The 22129-nt window shown below is 45.2% G+C and overlaps 1 protein-coding gene across 3 annotated transcripts in view; it reads left to right on the forward strand.

The window, feature by feature from the left end:
• LOC134355517 (chemokine-like protein TAFA-5) overlaps window positions 1–22129 on the forward strand; it is a 421627-nt gene that overhangs the window by 322830 nt on the left and 76668 nt on the right. Inside the window, exon 4 of one of the 3 annotated variants that reach the window (XM_063065507.1) lies at window positions 14924–16347. The exons of the other annotated variants lie outside the window; for them this stretch is intronic. Within the exon in view, the coding sequence (XP_062921577.1) occupies window positions 14924–15007 (84 nt within the window). The 3' untranslated portion in view covers window positions 15008–16347. Of the gene's footprint in view, window positions 1–14923; window positions 16348–22129 lie in introns of those variants that run through there. 3 annotated transcript variants of the gene reach the window in all.

Below are 22129 nucleotides of genomic sequence, written 5' to 3' on the forward strand. Positions count from 1 at the left end.
CTTTGTTCGACTGTAACACTGACACTTCCAATTTTCCCTTCTCCCTCTCAAATTGTAGATTAAAACTTATCACATTATGGTCACTGCCTCCTAATGGCTCCTTTATCTCGAGTTCCCTTAACAAATCTGGCTCATTACACAACACTAAATTCAGAATTGCCTTCTCCCTGATAGGCTCTAATACAAGCTGCTCTAAGAATCCATCTCTGAGGCACTCCACAAACTCCCTTTCTTGGGGTCCAGTACCAACCTAATTTTCTCAGTCTACGTGCATGTTGAAATCCCCCATAACAACCGTAGTATTTCCTTTGCGACATGCCAATTTTAACTCTTGATTTAACTTGCACCCTATATCCAAGCTACTGTTTGGGGGCCTGTAGATAACTCCCATTAGGGTCTTTTTGCCCTTACAGTTTCTCAGTTCTATCCATAATGACTCTACATCTCCTGATTCTATGTCCCCCCTCGCAAGTGACTGAATTTCATTCCTCACCAACAGAGCCACCCCACCCCCTCTGCCAACCTGTCTGTCCATTCAGTAGGATGTATGTCCCTGAATATTCATTTCCCAGCCCTGGTCCTCTTGCAGCCAGATATTGAGTTCCCAGATATTGAATTCTACCACTGAGAAAGACAAGGGCACCATCTCCTCCAAAAGACTCTCTGAGGCATATATCGTTACTGTATGGTACCATGATAGTCCAGCGGCTAGCATGGCGCTATCATAGCTCTGGGCATCAAAGTTCAGAGTTCAATGCCAGTGCCATCTGTAAGGGGTTTGTACATTCTCCCCATGTCTGCATGGGTTTCCTTTCCCAGCCCAAAGACTTACTGGTTTGTAGGTTAATTGGTCATTGTAAATTGTCCTATGATTAGGCTAAGGTTAAATAGTTGGGTTGCTGGGCAGTGTGGCTCATTGGGCCAGAATGGCCTTGTCCGTGTTGTATCTCTAAAAGAAAAGAAAATATAAATAAGATAAATTATTGGCTTGGAGATCTATAGATCAAAACGTTTGAATTCTTTTTCCTACTAGTATCATGTCAAAATCCTCACCATCTTTTTTACAATAGTCTAAGAAGGTTGGTCACTGGTCTCAGTAGTCATACTTACAACACATGGTAAAAGCGAAAACTGTGTAGAGTTGTAGAGGCAGTAGCATAGGTATGGGATCCTGATGTGTCGTATCATTTAAAATAGTTTGCTCATGTAGTAGTGTGACTGTACTGTGACTTAATATTAGACAACTTATAGAAAGGACAGAGTGATCAGCAGCACTGGGGCTCCACAGGGGACTGTCTTGTCTCCCTTTCTCTTCACCATTTACACTTCGGACTTCAACTACCGCACAGAGTCTTGTCATCTTCAGAAGTTTTCAGATGACTCTGCCATAGTTGGATGCATCAGCAAGGGAGATGAGGTTGAGTACAGGGCTACAGTAGGAAACTTGGTCACATGGTGTGAGCAGAATTATCTGCAGGTTAATGTGAAAAAGACTAAGGAGCTGGTGGTAGACCTGAGGAGGGCTAAGGTACCGGTGACCCCTGTTTCCATCCAGGGGGTCAGTGTGGACATTGTGGAGGATTACAAATACCTGGGGATATGAATTAACAATAAACTGGACTGGTCTAAGAACACTGAGGCTGTCTACAAGAAGGGTCAGAGCCGTCTCTATTTCCTGAGGAGACTGAGGTCCTTTAACATCTGCCGGACGATGCTGAGGATGTTCTACGAGTCTGTGGTGGCCAGTGCTATCATGTTTGCTGTTGTGTGTTGGGGCAGCAGGCTGAGGGTAGCAGACACCAATAGAATCAACAAACTCAAAGGCCAGTGATGTTGTGGGGATGGAAGTGGACTCTCTCAGGGTGGTGTCTGAAAAGAGGATGCTGTCTAAGTTGCATGCCATCTTGGTCAATGTCTCCCATCCACTACATAATGTACTGGGTGGGCACAGGAGTACATTCAGCCAGAGACTCATTCCACCGAGATACAGCACTGAGCGTCATAGGAAGTCATTCCTGCCTGTGGCCATCAAACTTTAGAACTCCTGCCTTGGAGGGTCAGACACCCTGAGCCAATAGGCTGGTCCTGGACTTATTTCATAATTTACTGGCATAATTTACATATTAAAATTTAACTATTTATGGTTCTATTACTATTTATTATTTATGGTGCAACTGCAATGAAAACCAATTTCCCCCGGGATCAATAAAGTATGACTATGACCATGACTATGACTATGGAATGCAGATACTGCTTATATTAAAGGCAATCACAAATTTCTATAGATGTACTGTAGAGAGCATTCTAACCAGCTGCATCATGACCTGGTATGAGGGGGTGGGGGGGACAGAGGTGGTGCTACTGCACAGCATTGAAAGAAGCTGTGAACTCAGTCAGCTCCATCATGGGCACTGGCCTCCATAGCATTTCAGACGTCTTCAAGGAGAGATGCCTCAAAAAGTCAGCGTCCATTCTTTTCTCATTGCTACCAAATTTCACAATGTATGCTGGTGATATTAAACCTGATTCTGATTCTGATTGCTAGGTGCAACTATTTATTTCCTAGGTAGATGGAGTACTATCATTTCTAATATCTAACCCATTACCCTTGGCAGTAAATCTCAGCAGTGAAAGAAAGTGTTTTAGTTGTTACCTGTATTCCAATAGACAACACTAAATAGGAAATGGGGGTGGAGATTACTCTGAAGAGATTACCTCATTTTACTGAGGTATAATAAAAAATACTTCAGTTCAATAATTCAGAAAACTAAAACTTTTGGCTGAAGGTAAAATTGGTCAAAGCTCACTGGATAACAGATGCATAAGCTATGATTAGAATATTGGATAGACTTTCCGTACGTGTACAGTGCTACTGAATTTGTAGTTTTTAGTTGGTGGAGTTGAAAAGAAATAATGGAAAAAGTAAATGTCTCACATTCAACACTCTGGTAATAGAAACAAGCTAGCTGTGTAGCTAATTTCCAAGCTGTTCTATTTACTCAATCAAGAAAAAAGTGATTTCTCAGAATCTCAACAGTTTAGCACATAGGTAATACAAAATGTGTTTGAGCACTCATTCGTATGGAATAAGTAGAATGATGTGACTATCCACAAGAGATTAAATAATAAACATCAATATCAAGGTGCAAATCTTAACTTACTTCAAAAAAAACATTAATGGAATGGTATCCTTAGTATCTCCAAAATCTTTGTCTAATTCCTCTGTATCCAATGCTAATTTCTTTAAGTAGTCTTAAAGAAAGGTGATAAAGCATAATGGAGGTCAAATCCTACGTGATGAGGAAATTCAATGTCATCCATCTAAAGAAAAGAACATACATATGATCAAACTTGAAATGACTCTTCACCTCATACCAACTGCTTCAGACTTAATGAAGCAGATGGATTACAGGGTCAGTGTAGTCCTAAAAATATATTTCCTGATCAACAATAGTGGATGCTCCTGCATATAATCAGTATTACCAATCATAAGATGTATGGAAAACAGACTATGCAGTGATATTACTAGCTTCCACTGAAACACAAAAAGAGCTTATTTGCAATGTTACAGTAATGTTCTTTGTCAACAGTTATTTCGAAGCACTGTTTTTTTTTGAACAGATTAAAGTTCACGGTCTTTGGAGCTTCAACAGCACTGGGTTTTACAGGATGGCATTGCTAGCCCCATGACCAACCCTCCTCCTTTTGCAGTCAAACTTGGGAACTTCCATAGCAGAGTTAGAGTCGGAACAAGAGAATGATTTTTGTTATGTTACCAATTTGTCTCCCAGCAGCTGTAGCAGATTAGCACTGCCCCTAAGAGAGAGAAAGAAATTAATAGCATGGAGACCCACTAGAGGAGGAGGATGGGAGATACACGCTTGCAGATCCGTATGTGTTCTCTGTAATTGTGCTTAATAGATATTGATCTCTTCAACCCCCCACAGTAATATTTTATAGAGTGGACAGAAAAGCACCTGAGAAACAATGTCACAAAAGCACACCAAAACAAATATTTAAAAATTTAAAGCATTTTAAGTATTGTGAGCAATTTGTATTCGATGGATTTGATATATAAATTTGTTATAATACATTAGATTCTTAAAGTTATATATCCGAAACTGAAAATAGAAAAAGCATTCCATTGAAGGAAGTTTCATAAAACAGTTGTTATTGTGTATAGCAATCGACTGACGTCTTGGGAGTACAGTAATCATAAATCAATGTGTCATCTGCAGAGCCTTTTAAAATATCATTCATGGAAACCGTGTGCAATCTTTTCCATACTAACAGTTTACTATCCCAATGGAAAATATATGTTCACATCATTGAATTTGGTTTCTTTTCAAACTGAAATATTTAAAGAATAAATGAATTTACAAATCTCATTTTTCCTGCATAAATCATCAATAAACAGTGGTGCAGTGAGCTGAGGTTCAGTGCAGAGACACGTTAACCTCACGGAGCAGCAAGCTGACCCCTTGCCTCCAGCCCCGACACCCTGACCTTTTCACTGTGGGCCAGCAGTTAAATCGTGCAAACCTCGCGTCATTCCTTGCTCTCGAACAGGTTCGGGCCCTGTGGCTTCATTTACATTAAGATTAGAACATCAAATGAAAACAATAACTCCATTGGTCTCTAACAATACTTACCTCAATCATATCCTCCATTATCCTAATTGCCTGAATTGTTCATATTATTAAAGTTAGGGTGGAAACATATGCAACAGGCCAGTCAAGAAGTGAATGCTCCTGTTCTATAATATATAGTAGAGTTATTTCCTCTTATTAATTATATTTTCTCTAAGTTAACCGAATGTATAAAATCTAATAAATTATAGAGATCTAAAATTAAAACAGAATATGCTACTAACACTTAGCAGGTCAAGCAGTATCTAAGGAAAGATGAGCAGGGCCAACGGTTGCAGACCCTTCTTCTCAGCTATAGGATTGATAAAACAAGCTGGTTTTAAGTTGTAGAAAATGTGATTGAGGCATAGATAAGAGAAAAGTATGATGCCAGGATGCTGTGTTCTCTGCTACAGCTCAGATTTGTATGTTACAGTTTTTACATGTCTTCTTGTTTGTTTTCTCTCTCTTTCTCACATCCTTACCCAGCAATATTATAAACCATGGTAATCTAAACTTCAAAATTAATTTAATCAATTTTAAAGATATAGCATGCTAACAGGCCCTTCCTGCCCAACGAGACTGTCCCGCCTAATTACATAATATCAATCAACCTACTAACCATGCCATGGTAGTGTATCGGTTAGCGTGCTGCTTGGTGCATCAGAGGTCAGAGTTCAAGTCCAACATCATCTGTAAGGAATCTGTGCATCCTTGTTGAATGTGTAGGTTTTTTCTGGGTGCTCCGATTTCCTCCTACAGACCAAAGGCGTACTGGTTAGTAGGTTAATCGGTCATTGTAAATTGTCCCGTAATTAGTCTAGTGTTAAGTCGGAGGTCACTGGGGGGCGCTGCTCAAAGGGCCAAAGGGGTCAATTCCGCACTGTATCACTACAAAATAGATAAATAAATAGCCCATACATCTTTGGAAAGTGGAAGAAAACCAGGGCACCCAGAGGAAACCCACACCATCAGGGGGAGAATGTACAGAAATTTCTCTCCCCTACATCCCACTTCATCCACTCTGGCTTAATTGTAAACCTCAAAGCATTATTATCATATCCTGGTGTCAATTTTATAATAACTTTTCCTGTGTTGTGAGCAGACTTGCATTTCAGAATCTTCCACTTTAGATATTTAATTAAGACATTCTAAGTTCATTCATGTAATGATTTCCATAATTAGAAAAGCAATAAATATTTATTCTCTGCTAAATGTTGTGAAATTAAGCTCTGTCATCAGAAGTAAATAGCTAATGATTTGTATTATGATACACACATGGTCTTGGAAAAATTGCCCCATGCGAGCCTCTTTGCAAATTCATACCTACAGGTTTCAGGGGTGAAACACAATATAGAATAGTATTTGATTAAAAGGAATAATGCTAAGATTTCTCATAAGTGAAATTAAGTGGAAGAATGGAAAGGTTCTCTTTCCTGAAATGGAATTAGAAGTAATCTAATGGATAGTCTCAGACCTCAAGTTAAATGGTGCCGATAGATGCATCATTATACATAGGATAAGGACATGGTTCATTAATATTACTTTAGCGGTAAAACCTCTCATTACACCAAGAAACTTTCAACTTAGTGTTTTTCATAGAAGTGACTCTTTAGCTTTAGTTGGAGCTAATTAAAGAGAACTGAGGGGCTTACAAGTCAGCCAAGATCAATGAAGGTTTGATACAAAATCTGTCCATATTTAGCAGCTAGCTAAAGAAAGGTGCTGACAGGTAAAATAATACGGCTTGTATCTGACTGCATGGGATAGAAATTCCTAAAGGCAAAGATGAAATAGACCAAGGAATGTTGATATATTGGTTCAGTACATGCAAGATACCAATGAATATTAAGAAATAAGATTGGATCATTTGCTCAATCGCTTTAATTTGGTTTAACAGATTGGTGGATATCATCGTAAAAGTAAACAATAACACTTAATTGTTATTATATATAATTCCGGTTGCCTTGCAATAGAGAATGTAGTAGTTTCATTGTGTAGGTGTGGAAGATGATGTGAGGTTCCAATGTGAAATGTATATTGATTTATCATATAGAAATTTTAGATACATTAGTCTGAAAAGCAATGTTGATTGTGGGATAGACAGTTTGTTAGGAAATAGGTCATAGTTTGATGTATAAAAATATTACTGATGCATTAAAGCAATAAAATTGAACTTTATGGCAAATACTGTTTATAAAAATACAAACGTACATCCATCCAGATGTCTCAGTATTCCTAACTCTATCCCTGACTCTTGAATCCTATAAACACAATCCTCAAATGACCCAATGTGCAATAAAATGTATAATTGATTTTCTGAAACTGGTATCATTTGTGTTAATAATCAGATGAAACATAGGCAATTCTGAGAAAGATTAGAATTCTAACTCATTTTCAGCTGGTTGACTTTGCTGCCACTTTAAGCATTTCAAATGTTCATAATATGCCAAATATCTCCTTTAGAAGGATTTAGTAATTAATTTTGTCTAGTTAATACTCTCCATGCTCAAATGGATAAGTAGAGGGTTCAGCTGTTGTCAAGAAAAGTAATACTCGGGTCCAACAGATGCAGGTTACGTTGAATTGTTGAACAGATACTTATTTTGTATTTTGATATTTACACCCAACAATATATTGTCTTTTCAAAAGAAAACAAATAGCTCTATAATACCAATGTATATAGTGCAGATTATTGCTATTTACTTAATGGCACAAAATTTTCAGTAATTTCAATTAAACTTGAGCATTTTTAGTCTTTTTAAGGGTTGAAGATTTTTTTTCATTTGGGACCTTTATCATAAAAAGGATATTTTGGCATTGAAGATAGTTCAGAGGAGGTTCACAAGAATAATCCTAGAAATGAAGGGGTTCCATGTGAGTGTAGTACACCATATATATGTTGTAACTGGGTTACCTGTCTGGACACGCCCCTCTGCTGACTGCCCCTGTGGCTCCTCCCACAGCTTCCTGTATAAAGGTGTTTTGCCTTGCCCCTCCCCCTGAGTCCAGGGGCAGACACTCAGCGTGGAGGTCGTATTGCACAGCGAATAAAAGCCTTTCAGTGTTTTACCCAACCTCAGTCTTTTGGAGTTAATAAAAGTGCTCCAATTTTATTTGCTGTACATTTTAAAGCATGGAACATGTACTGAGACCCGACAAATTAGATGCGATCCGCAAACACCTGAAGCTGGAAACGCTTTTGAACTCTGGCTGGCTTGCTTCGAAGCGTACCTAGAGGAGATTAAAGAGACCGACCACGTAGCGAAGTGCAGCGTTCTACTCTCCAGGGTTAGTCTACGGGTCTATTCGCTGATCAGAGACCAGCCCAGCTACGACAGCGCAATGTGCGCCCTCAAAAGACAATACCTGCGTCCGATGAACAGCGTCTATGCTCGGCACCGCTTAGCGACACAGCAACAACGGGCCAGGGAATCAAGTGCTGAGTTCGTCCAAGCCCTACAGACACTCGTGCGGGTCTGCAATTGCCAGGAGCTGACGGCGGCACAGCATGCAGAACTCCTAGTGAGAGACACCTTCGTCACAGGGACCAGGTCAGTGTATGTGCGCCAGCGGCTGTTGGAAAAAGCCCATTTTACCTTAAGTTCGGCGATCGAACTGGCCAACACGCTGGAGACTGCTCTGCATAACTCCGAGGCTCTCCAGGCACGTGATCCCCCATGGCCTCGTGGGCGCCGCAGACCCCGCAACCCACCGGTGAATCGACCTCAGCTGCCACCAATTGCAAGTCCCCGCAACCCGCCGGCGAATCGACCTCGGCTGCCGCCAGTCACGAGTTCGCGAAGTGCTACTTCTGCGGAGTGGAGAAGCACCCCTGGAAACGCTGCCCAGCCTGAGAATCTACCTGCTCCAGCTGCAGAAAGAAGGGCCACTTCGCCAAGGTCTGTAAGTCCAAACCGTGAGCGGGATCGAGCAGCGCCGCATGCGAGACGTGGGGGTCGCCATCTTGCCTGCCGCCACCTTCCCTGCACACTGCCTCCACGGGCGAGACATGGGGCCCGCCAACTTCCCTGCACGCTGCCTCCACGTGAGAGACATGGGGGTGGCCATCTTGGTCGGTGCCACCTCCCACCGCCTACGACCAACGGGTGCTCACGGGGCACCCCACGGCACCGGACCAAGATAGCAACCCAACCCTGGCTTCCGTGACCCTCGACCAAAGCGCTCCCCACCAGCTAGCAAGGTCAATGATGGACATCCTGGTGGAGGGGTGCAGGACAAGCTGCCTGTTTGACACAGGCAGCACGGAGAGTTTTATCCACCCGCTCACGGTGCAGCATTGCGGATTCGTGATACGGCCGGTAAATCAGAGGGTCACCATGGCTTCCGGGTCGCATACAACAGACATCCGGGGGGGATTGTGTAGCGACACTAGTGGGGCAGGTCACAGAATATCGAGACTTTACGTTACTGGTTATGCCTCAACTGTGTGCCCCTGTGCTATTGGGGCTCGACTTCCAGAGCCACCTGAAAAGCGTGACAATGAAGTATGATGGGCCCCTCCCGCCAATTACTGTCATAAATCCCCTGTTTTGTAGAGAAATGTCACGTACCCCGCTACTGAGCACACACACACACCGACCCGTGCATCCCACCCAACATCATGCCAACTGTCGCACTACCGACGCCACCTGCGGCCTCTCCACCCTCAGGATCCCTCCCCCACCGCTGTTCGCCAACCTGACCCCCGACTGTAAACCTGTGGCAACTAAAAGCAGGAGGTACAGCACGGGGAACAGAGCTTTCATCAAGTCGGAGGTGCAGCGGCTGCTCAGGGAGGGGGTCATTGAGGCAAGCACAAGTCCTTGGAGGGCGCAGGTGGTCTTTGTTCGGAACGGGGAGAAGAATAGGATGGTCGTGGACTATAGCCAGACCATCAATAGGTTCACGCAGCTCGACGCGTACCCTCTACCCCGCATCGCGGATATGGTCAATCAGATAGCACAGTACAAGGTGTACTCGACTATAGACCTAAACTCTGCTTACTATCAGCTCCCCATCCACCGGGAGGACCACCCTTACACCACCATCGAGGCGGACGGCAGGCTTTATCAATTCCTGCACGTCCCCCTCCGTGTCACGAATGGTGTATCTGTCTTCCAGAGGGAAATTGACCGGATGGTGGACCAGTACCAAATGAAGGCCACGTTACCATATCTGGATCACATCACCATCTGCGGTCACGACCTGCAGGATCATGACAACAACCTCGCAGGAAACCCATACCATCCCTGGGGACGAGTCTGCTTGGCTCCTGGAGTGGCAGGGCGGGGTCTACATGAGCCACCTCAGCTCCATTTCTAGCGGGGTGGCGATCCTGTTGGCCCCGACCTTCCAGTTAGTAGTTGAAAGAGTCCAAGACGTTGTGCCCGGCCGTCTGCTCCACCTGGTTGTGCGCCTGGATGGCGTACCATTGCATTTTATCAATGTGTACGCTCCCAGGCGCGGTGTGATGCAGACGCGCCTATTCTGTCAGCTGTCCACCCTGCTGAGCTCCATCGATCCTGGGGACTGCGTAATCCTCGGGGGAGATTTCAATTGTACCCTCGAGGCGGAGGACCGTTCGGGCCTCCAACGCGACCCAGCATCAGCAAAAAAGTTAAAGGAGCTAGTCGGCTCCTTTGACTTGGTGGACAGCTGGCGGAATTTTCACCCCAACTCTAGCGCCTTCTCGAGAAGGTCTAGAGAAGGAGGTTCCAGGATAGACCGCATTTACATCTCTCGGGCCTACGCCTCCCGCGTGTCGGCGTCCTCCATGCGGCCAGTGTCGTGCTCGGATCATCACCTTGTGTGGATGGAATTTATTCCACTACACCCTCGGGTGGGATCCGGGTATTGGCATTTTAACAACCGGCTGCTGGAGGACAGCCGTTTCCGGGATTCGTTCCGAGCGTTCTGGGTCTCCTGGAAGGAGAGGCGGAGAGAGTTCTGCTCCCTACGGCTATGGTGGGATGTGGGCAAAGCCCACATCCGGTTTTTATGTCGGGAGTACACTAGGGGGTCGACCAAAGGGCGGGGCTCTGAGATTGAGCGGCTTGAGAGAGCGTTGCTTGACCTGGAGTCCCGCCTCGGTCCGACCACTGGAGACCAGCAGCTGTGGCAGGAATACCAGGAGAAGAAGGACGCACTAAGGGACTTGCAGCTTCAGCAGTCCCAAGGTGCGTACGTGAGGTCACGGATCCAAATGCTGCAGGATTTGGACCGTGGCTCACCCTTCTTCTACTCGTTGGAGAGGTGGCGGGGAGTTCAAAAGCAGCTAGTGGAATTGCTGGCTGCCGATGGCTCCTCCATCACGGACCCTGATGGAATTAACAACGAGGTCCGTTCATTCTATCGGTCCTTATTCTCGCCTGATCCGTCAAATGCGGAGGCGTGCAATGAGGTCTGGAAGGATTTGCCTAAGGTCAGTCCAGAGGATGCAGTGCGTCTGGATGCCCCCCTGACTCGGGAGGAGCTGTCCACTGCCCTTCGGCAAATCCGGAGGGGCAAGTCCCCTGGTTTGGATGGACTGAGTGTTGAGTTTTATCAGGCTTTTTGGGATGTCCTGGGGGATGATTACAGCCTTGTCCTAGGGGAGAGCCTAGCCACCGGAGAAATGCCCCTCTCATGGCGAAGAGCTGTTGTGGTCCTACTGCCCAAGAAGGGAGACCTCCGCCTGCTAAAGAACTGGCGGCCGGTCTCCCTCTTGTGCGCGGACTACAAGATCTTCGCCCGGGCAATGGCCAACCGTCTGGGTTCGGTAATTGGACAGGTGGTCCATCCTGACCAATCTTACACGGTCCCGGGCCGCTCCATCCAGGACAATGTCCACCTAGTACGGGACCTGATCCACCTGCTCCAGGAGACTGGGACCCCGGCAGCGTTTCTTTCTCTTGACCAGGAGAAGGCGTTTGACCGGGTGGACCACAGTTTCCTGCTGGGCACCCTGCAGGCTTTCGGGCTCGGACCACACTTTGTGGCCCGAGTTCGGCTCCTGTACTCTGCCGCAGAGTGCCTAGTTAAGATCAACGGATCACTGACAGGACCTATCCACTTCCGAAGAGGAGTGCGTCAAGGGTGCCCCATGTCCGGTCAACTGTATGCGATCTGTGTCGAGCCATTCCTCGGCCTTCTTCGGCGAAGGCTGACAGGTCTGGTTCTGCGCGAACCGGACATGAGGGTCGTCCTCTCGGCCTACACCGATGACGTACTCCTCATGATGACAGACCCCTGTGACCTGCGGAGGATGCGCGAGTGCCAAGATGTTTTCTCGGCGGCATCCTCCGCCAGGATCAACTGGGCGAAATGTTCCGGACTCTTAGTGGGTCAGTGGCAGGTGGACTCCCTGCCGGAGGAGATGAGAGCTTTTGTGTGGAGCACGTGACGTCTCCTCTATCTGGGAGTCTACTTGAGTCCTTCTGGGGAGACCTGGCTGGCGAACTGGCAGGACCTGGAGACAAAGGTCATGGCCCGGCTAGGGCGCTGGTCAGGCCTTCTCAGGGTGCTTTCCTATCGAGGCAGGGTGGTGGTCATAAACCAGCTGGTGGCCTCCATGTTGTGGTACCGGATGGTCACCTTGGCCCCCCCTGCCCCTTTTGTTGCGAGAATGCAGAGGAAGCTGGTGGACTTCTTCTGGGGAAACAGGAAACACTGGGTCTCTGCAGCGGTTCTGAGTCTCCCAGTAGGAGAGGGCGGACAGTCGCTGGTGTGTGTACGCACACGACTGGCGGCTCTCCGCCTCAGGACTCTGCAGAGGTTCCTGTACGCCGAGCGCCCTCCCAGGTGGCACGTGTTGGCGACTTTCTTCCTCCGGAGGGGCTGCTGCCTTCACGAAGATATGCAGCTACCACCGGCAGGCGTCAGCCGTGCTGCTTTGCAGAGGCTGCCCGGCTTCTATCAGGACCTACTGAGAGTCTGGAACATGGTTGCCTCAGGCCGGGAATCCCCTCCTCTGGCAGAGGGCGGGGTCCTGGCCGACCCTTGCCCTGCCTCAGCGGATGTCGGTGCAGCTCAGGTGTGTGGATCGACTCAAGCTGAGCTGCTCGTCGGGCCCAGGCCCCGCAGCCTTACCCGAGAGACGAATCCACACAACTTGAGCCGTCTTTCATCGACACCCACAATCCCATTCAGGGATGCAGGCAGGAGGTACCTTTATGGGCTGCTGCTCCACACCCTCCACTTCCTAGCCTTTGTCCACCGTCCCGACACGCCATGGCGGTCGGTCTTTCCACCTGGAGGTGAGGGGGGTCCCCAATGGAAGTCCCTTTACAAGGGAGTCCTCCCCATGCACCTTGGGGATCTCGGCTGGAGGGTGCTGCATAAAGCGGTGCCCTGCAATAAGTTCTTTAGTCTGTACACGGATCTCCCAGCCGCGTGTCACTTCTGCGGGCTGGAGGAGACCGTGTACCACATGTACGTGGAGTGTGTGAGGCTGCAGCCCCTTTTCGCGTTTTTGCGTGGGCTGCTTCTCGCCTTCTGGTTGCATTTCAGTCCCACCCTATTTATATATGGTCATCCAGTAAGGAGGGGGGCACAGAGGGATGAGGATGTCCTTGTCAACTTGCTCCTGGGGCTGGCGAAAATTGCCATCCGTGGCTCCTGGAAAAGGGTGGCAGGAGGTTCTACCCGGGCGGACTGCCTGGCTATGTTTAGGGGGTATGTTCGTGCCCGGGTGAACATTGAAAAGGAATACGCACAGTCCACGGCGACCGTAGAGGTGTTCCGGGACCGTTGGGCTCCGCGGGGTGTAAATGCCATCATTGATGAGGATGGCAATATATTGGTTTAAGATGTATTGTCTGTTTGTAGTGTAGTAAATATGTTAGTCACTGGGTTTGTAAATATTGTATAGCACCGACATTTGTAATAAAGAATTTTGTATTAAAAAAAAAAGAATTTCTCCAAGCGGCCAAAGCTTTCAATCTCACCTATAACAAGGACAAGTGTGTGTTCGGAACCACCCGACTTGCTATCCTTGGGTGTGTCGTGGAGAATGGAGTCATTGGCCCTGACCCCGACCGTATGCACCCCCTGTTGGAACTCCCTCTTCCCAACACCCTCAGAGCCCTCAAAAGGTGCCTGGGCTTCTTTTCATATTATGCCCAATGGGTCTCTAACTGCGGAAACAAGGCCTGCCCCCTGATCAAGTCCACCACATTCCCCTTCTCAGCCGAGGCCCGCACGGCCTTCAGCCACATAAAAGGGGATGTTGCCAAAGCAGCAATGCATGCGGTGGATGAGGCCATTTCCTTCCAAGTAGAGAGTGACGCCTCCGACTTTGCACTGGCTGCCACCCTCAACCAGGCGGGAAGACCAGTGGCGTTCTTCTCCCGTACACTTCAAGACCCTGAACTTCGGCACTCCGCAGTGGAGAAAGAGGCCCAGGCCATAGTGGAAGCTGTTAGGCACTGGAGGCACTATCTCGCTGGCAAAAGGTTCACCCTGCTAACTGATCAGCACTCAGTCACATTCATGTTTAATAACCAACAGCGGGGCAAAATCAAAAATGATAAAATTTTGAGGTGGAGAATCGAACTCTCCACCTACAACTATGACATCATGTACATGCCTGGGAACCTCAATGAGTCCTCCGATGCCCTATCCCGGGGAACGTGCGCCAGTGCGCAGATTGACTGGCTATATGCCCTACATGTAGATCTTTGACACCCGGGGGTCACCCGGCTTTTCCACTTCGTGAAAGCCCGGAACCTGCCTTACTCCCTTGAGGAGATCAGGACAATGACCAGGGACTGCCAAGTCTGCGCAGAGTGCAAACCGCACTTCTACCGACCCGAAAAGGCACAACTCATCAAGGCCACCCAACCCTTTGAGCGACTGAGTGTCGACTTTAAGGGCCCCCTTCCCTCCACCGACTGCAATGTGTACTTTCTTAACGTAATCGATAAGTACTCGCGGTTCCCCTTCGCCATCCCCTGCCCCGACACCACTACCACGTCAGTTATAAAAGCCCTGCGCAAGCTCTTCACTCTGTTCAGATACCCATGCTATATCCACAGTGACAGAGGGTCTTCATTTATGAGTGACGAGCTGCGCCAATACCTGCTGGCGAGGGGAATTGCAACTAGTAGAACCGCGAGCTATAATCCCCGGGGGAATGGACAGGTGGAGAAGGAGAATGGCACGGTGTGGAAAGCCACACTCTTAGCCCTCAGGTCAAAGGGACTGCTGGTCTCCCGCTGGCAGGAGGTCCTTCCCGAGGCACTCCACTCCATCCGCTCCCTGTTATGCACGTCCACCAATGCCACCCCTCATGAGCAGCTCTTTTCATTTTCCAGAAAGTCGACCGCTGGGACCACCCCGCCAACTTGGCTGACGTGCCCGGGGCCAGTGCTGCTCCGGAAACATGCGAGGAGCGATAAATACTCACCGATGGTCGAGAGGGTTCACTTACTTCATGCGAATCCCCAGTACGCCTACGTGGTTTTACCTGATGGGCGGGAGGACACGGTCTCCATCCGGGACCTGGCGCCCGCAGAAGCACCGGGCCCCTACCCTGAACACTCCGTGGTGACTATTGACCCCGTACGCACCAATGTATGTACCTACAAGACACCGTGCACCCCAACCCTATACAGACATCACACGACACTCCCATACCGGGTGCGACGCATACGCACGAGGGATCACCGACGCCTAACGTGCTGGCACCTGAAGTCAGGCCGGAGCCAGTACAACCGCCATCGCCGGTGCAATCACCGCCGGTGCTACGTCGATCACAGCGACGGACTCGACCGCCTGAGAGACTTAACCTGTAAATATACTTCTTGTAAATATTGTCAGTCACTTCACCCCGCAGGACTCTTTTTTAAAAAAAAAAGGAAGGGTGAATGTGGTAAACCATATATATGTTGTAACTGGGTTAACTGTCTGGACACACCCCTCTGCTGACTGCTCCTTTGGCTCCTCACACAGATTCCTACATAAAGGTGTTTCACCTTGCCCCTCCCCCTCAATCTGGGGGCAGACACTCACCATGGAGGTCGTATTGTACAGCGAATAAAAACCTTTCAATGTTTTACCCAACCTCAGTCTTTTGGAGTTATTGAAGGTGCTCCAGTGAGGAATATTTGGAGGCTCTGGGCCTGAATCTCATTGATGTCCATAAGACCATAAGACCATAAGACAAAGGAGCAGAAGTAGGCCATTTGGCCCATCGAGTCTGCTCCTCCATTTTATCATGAGCTGATCCATTTTATCCTATTTAGTCCCACAGCCCCGCCTTCTCACCATAACCTTTGATGCCCTGGCTACTCAGATACCTATCAATCTCTGCCTTAAATACACCCAATGACTTGGCCTCCACTGCTGCCCGTGGCAACAAATTCCATAGATTCACCACCCTCTGACTAAAAAAATTTCTTCGCATTTCTGTTCTGAAAGGGTGCCCTTCAATCCTGAAGTCATGCCCTCTCGTACTAGACTCCCCCATCATGGGAAACAACTTTGCCACATCCACTCTGTCCATGCCTTTTAACATTCGAAATGTTTCTATGAGGTCTCCCCTCATTCTTCTAAACTCCAAGGAATACAGTCCAAGAGCGGACAAACATTCCTCATATGTTAACCCTCTCATTCCCGGAATCATTTTCATGAATCTTCTCTGTACCCTCTCCAACGTCAGCACATCCTTCTTAAATAAGGAGACCAAAACTGCCCACAGTACTCCGTGAGGTCTCACCAGTGCCTTATAGAGCCTCAACATCACATCCCTGCTCCTATACTCTATTCCTCTAGAAATGAATACCAACATTGCATTCGCCTTCTTCATTACTGACTCAACCTGGAGGTTAACTTTAAGGGAATCCTGTACGAGGACTCCCAAGTCCCGTTGCATCTCAGAACTTTGAATTCTTTCCCCATTTAAGTAATAGTCTGTCCGTTTATTTTTTCTGCCAAAGTGCATAACCATACACTTTCCAACATTGCACTTCATTTGCCACTTCTCTGCCCATTCTTCCAATCTATCCAAGTCTCTCTGCAGACTCTCCGTTTCCTCAGCACTACCGGCCCCTCCACCTATCTTCGTATTGTCAGCAAACTTAGCCACAAAGCCATCTATTCCATAATCCAGATCGTTGATGTACAATGTAAAAAGAAGCGGCCCCAACACTGATCCCTGTGGAACACCACTGGTAACCAGCAGCCAACCAGAATAGTATCCCTTTATTCCCACTCTCAGTTTCCTGCCAATCAGCCAACGCTCTATCCACATATGTAACTTTCCTGTAATTCCATGGGCTCTTATCTTGTTAAGTAGCATCATGTGTGGCACCTTGTCAAAGGCCTTCTGAAAATCCAAATATACAACATCCACTGCATCTCCCTTGTCTAGCCTACTGGTAATTTCCTCAAAAAATTGTAATAGGTTTGTCAGGCAGGATTTTCCTTCAAGGAATCCATGCTGAGTTCTGCCTATCTTGTCATATGCCTCCAGGTACTCTGTAACCTCATCCTTGACAACTTCCCAATCACCGACGTCAAGCTAACAGGTCTATAATTTCCTTTTTGCTTCCTTGCCCCCTTCTTAAATAGCGGAGTGACATTTGCAATCTTCCAGTCTTCCGGAACCATGCCAGAATCTATCGACTTTTGAAAGATCATCACTAATGCTTCCGCAATCTCCACAGCTACTTCCTTCAGAACACGAGGGTGCATTCCATCTGGTCCAGGAGATTTATCGACCTTTAGCCTATTCAGCTTCCTGAGTACTTTCTCTGCCGTAATTGTGACTGCGCACACTTCTCTTCCCTGCCACCCTTGTGTGTCCCGTATCCTGCTGTCTTCCTCAGTGAAGACTGATGCAAAATACTTGTTCAGTTCCTCTGCCATCTCCTCATCTCCCATTACAATTTCTCCAGTATCATTTTCAATCAGTCCTATATCTACTCTCACCTGTCTTTTACTCTTTATATACTTGAAAAAGCTTTTAGTATCCTCTTTGATATTATTTGCTAGTTTCCTTTCATAGTTAATCTTTTCTCTCTTAATGACCTTCTTGGTTTCCTTTTGTAATATTTTAAAAACTTCCCATTCCTCTGTCTTCCCACTAATTTTTGCTTCCTTGTATGCCCTCTCCTTTGCTTTAACTTTGGCCTTGACTTCTCTTGTCAACCACGGTTGCATCCTTTTTCCACTCGAAAATTTCTTCTTTTTTGGAATATACCTGTCTTGCACATTCTTCATTTTTCGCATAAACTCCAGCCACTGCTGCTTTGCCATCTTTCCCGCCAGTGTCTCTTTCCAGTCAACTTTGGCCAGTTCCTCTCTCATGCCACTGTAATTTCCTTTACTCCACTGAAACACTGACACATCAGATTTTGGCTTCTCTTTTTCTAATTTCACAGTGAACTCAATCATGTTATGATCACTGCCTCCTAAGGGTTCCTTCACCTCAATCTCTCCAATCACCTCCGGTTCATTACACAATACCCAATCCAGTACAGCCGATCCCCTAGTGGGCTCAACAACAAGCTGTTCTAAAAAGCCATCTCGCAGACATTCTACAAATTCTCTCTCTTGAGATCCAGTGCCAACCTAATTTTTCCAATCTACTCGCATGTTAAAATCCCCCACAATTATCATAACACTGCCCTTCTGACAAGCCTTTTCTATTTCCAGTTGTAATTTGTAGTCCACATCCCTGCAGCTGTTTGGAGTCTATCTAACATTGAAAGGTCTAGTTAGAGTGGATATGGAGAAGATGTTTTCTGTAGTCTTAGAGAAGTACAGCACAGAAACAGGCCCTTTGGCCCAACTAGTCCAAGCAGAAACCATTTAAACTGCTTACTCCCAAAGACCAGCACCAGGACCATAGTCTTCCATATCCTTACCATCCATGTACCTGTCCAAACTTCTCTTCAATGTTGAAATCAAGCTTCCATAGGCAGAGTGGTGGAGTCTAGGACCAGAGGGCACAACCTCAGAATAAAAGGACGTCCGTTGGGGTACCGTTAGCCCAGTATTGCCGAACACATATTGAAAGGTCCTTCACCTAAGACATTACCTTTGTTCCATTCTCTGCAGATATTGCCTTACTGGCATTTTCTGCTTTTATTGCAAATTTATAGCATACTGGTTTGCAGTGTGATTTTCACCACCGTCAGATTACTATATAGTACTTGTTTATGTTATTGTATGATTTGTTCATCAGTCTGTGGAGAAAACATCACCTTTTCTCTTTAACTAGAGGTAATTATCTAAAGAAGAGGAACTATCCATTTAAAACAGAGTTGAGCTGGTATTTTTTTTTCTCATTTGGCGACCTTGAATCTTTGGAACTCTAGTCCTCAAAATTTGTGGAAAGCATCTTTGAATATTTTATGACAGATACAGATTCCTGTGAAAAAAAAGGAGGAATAAAATATTGCTAGTTGTAGGTGAGGACATGAAATTGAGATCACAATCATGATCTTATGAAATGGAAAAGTAGGTTTCGTGGCCTAAGTGATCTATTCCTGCCTTGTATGTACATATGTACCTATCCGAGCTATCTAAATATACAGTGCCTAAATTCACCCCCCCTTGGAAGTTTTCATGGTATATTGTTTTAACATTGAATTTGACATTAACAACATTGAATCACAGTGGATTTAATTTGATTTTTTTGACACTGATCAACAGGGAAAGCCTCTCTTGTGTCAAGGTGAAAACAGATCCCTACAAATTGATCTAAATTAATTACAAATATAAAACAGAAAATAATTAATTACTTAAGTATTTACCCCTTTAATATGGCACACCGAATCATCACTGGTGAGGCCAATTGGTTTTGAAGTCACATATTTAGTTAAATAGTAAATGCTTATGGAGACCTGAGAGCAGTCAAAGTGCTTCAACTGATTATAGTAAAAATACACCTGTATCTGGAAGGTCCAACTGCTGGTGAGTCAGCATCCTGGCAAAAACTACATCATGAAGACAAAAGAACACTTCAAGCAATTCCACAAAAAGGTTATTGAAAAGCACAAGTCAACAGATGGATACAAGAACATTTCAAGTCTCAAGTGATGCTATGTCTTAGTTTGAAGAAAATTAGACGTCGAAACTTTGAACCTATGTTTGATTTTGAGAAAAGATGGGGTTCATTCATTTGCTCGTTACTATCATTTGAGTTAATTGATAAATTTCCTCCACGATCTAATTGTAAATGTTGGGTACATTTTTTTTCTTGCTGGCGGTTTGATGTTTATCTATAGAAGCTTTTTGTATGACGCATGGCTCTGGGGTTGAACACCTAATGGGTTTTTTTTTAACCTCGCTTTTTCTTGCTTAGTAGGGGTTTTTTTTTTCTCTTTTTTTGTCACCAAAATTTTTTCAATCTTTAAAATAATGTTTTTTTTTCTTGAGACATTGTAAGTGTTGCTTACTTCGATGTACTCTTGTTAATTTTGGGTGATAATATTAATAAGAAGATTTGAAAAGAAAAGAAAGGATCATTTCAAGTCACTGAATATCCCTTGGAGTACAGCTAATTTAATCATCAAGAAATGGAATGAATATGGCACAGCTGTAGATCTGCCTAGAGTAGGCCATCCTCAAAAACTGAGTGACTGTGCAAGAAGGAAACTAATGAGGGAGGCCACCAAGAGATCAATGGCAACTCTGAAAGAGTTACAAGCTTCAGTGGTTAAGATAGGAGAGACTTTGCATACAACGTCTTTTGCCTAGGTCCTTCACCAGTCACAGCTTTATGGGAAAGTGGGAAAGAGGAAGTCACTGTCGAATAAAACCCTCACATGAAATCTCAGTTAGAGTTTGACAGAAGGCATGTGGGATACTCTTGAAGTCAGCTGGAAGAGGGTTCTATGTCCGGATGAAGTCAAAATAGAGCATTTTGACCATCAAACTAAATGCTATGTTTGGCATAAGCCAAGCATTGCACATCATCAAAAACATATCACGTCTACCGTGAAGCATAGTAAGTGGCTGCATTATGCTGTGGGGATGCTTCACTGCCGCAGGTCCTGGAAGGCTTATGAAGGTAGAAGGTAAAATGAATGCAGTAAAATACAGGGAAATCCTAGAGGAAAAGTTGATGCATTCTGCAAGGTAATTGCAACTTGGGAGCAGATTTGTTTTCAACAACTAAATATAAAGCCAAAGCCACACGGGAATGGCTTAAAAACAACAAAGTTAATGTCCTGGAGTGGTCATATCAGAGTCCAGAACTCATCCAAATGAGAATATGTGGCTGGACTTGAAAAGGGCTGTTCACTCACGATCCCCATGCAATCTGACAGAGCTTGAGCAGTCTTGTAAAGAAGGATGGAGAAAAATGGCAGTGTCCAATTGTGCCAAGCTGATAGAGACCTATCCACACAGACTCAAGGCTGTAATACTGCCAAAGGTGCATCTACTAAATACTGACTTGAAGGGGTGAATACTTATACAATCGGTTATTTGGTATTTATATTTGTAATAAATTTAGATCACTTTGTAGAGATCATTTTCACTTTGACACAAAAGAGTCATTTTCCGTTGGCCTGTGTCAAAAACCAAATTAAATCTACTGTGATTCAATGATGTAAAATAAAATATGAAAACTGCCGGGGGCTGGGGGGGGTGAATACTTTTTATAGGCACTGTAGTTCATTCCCAGACTTTTAAGTGCTTCCTTTGGTGTTCCCTTCATGAACGTATTTACCTCTGTACCTCTTCTTTAACAATGATGATGCTCCTTACTGACCTACTTTATGACCCAAGCAACTGATCATTATTCCTATTATTTTTCTTTGTACACTTGTCAATTTGTTTTTTATTTCTAATGCTCTTGTAGAGTATCTTGCAGTATTTTGCAACAAAGTTGGTGCTTTAGAAATGAACCCCTTGCAATGCATAAAATTCTTGAGTACAATAAAGATCTGAGGTAACCTTGTATTACTCCATCAATAATTTGATTTGGTGGTCATTGCAGGTTAATTTATGGTATTCAATTTCCTTCTATTTAAAACCCCCAATTTTCTGATTTACCATGATTAATTTGCTAGGAGGTGCATAGGGTATGTTATACTGTATATTAAGTACACCTTGCTACCAATCTAAATTTACAATTGATTGATTGTGTGACATATTCAGAAAGCAACTATAAATCAGTAAATGAAATAATAAATATCATAAGCATGTAGTCAATGTGAGTAAAATTTGTCAGTCAGGAAGTGCCAGTGAATATTTCTAAGGCTGACTATGTACAACAGCAGAAGAAGTCTATAAATTATCCACAGAAGATAGCAGATGAAATGTGTAGTTGCAATCTGTAATCACACAAAAACACATCTTTTGCCAATCTTTTTTCCAGCTCTCACTTACATCATTTTCAGTGCAAATACTCAAATCTTCCACTGAATCAATTATTTTGACACAACATCATTAACAGATTGAGAAATAAGGAAAATTGTTTGTACGCAGAATACTGGAAGGCGGAGAAAGAGAGAAAGAAAGAAAGGGGAGAGAAAAGTGTTATTTGCTTAGCCGCATGATCAATT

Source organism: Mobula hypostoma, chromosome 13 (genome assembly GCF_963921235.1).
Source record: "Mobula hypostoma chromosome 13, sMobHyp1.1, whole genome shotgun sequence".
Classification (NCBI taxonomy): Eukaryota; Metazoa; Chordata; class Chondrichthyes; order Myliobatiformes; family Myliobatidae; genus Mobula; species Mobula hypostoma.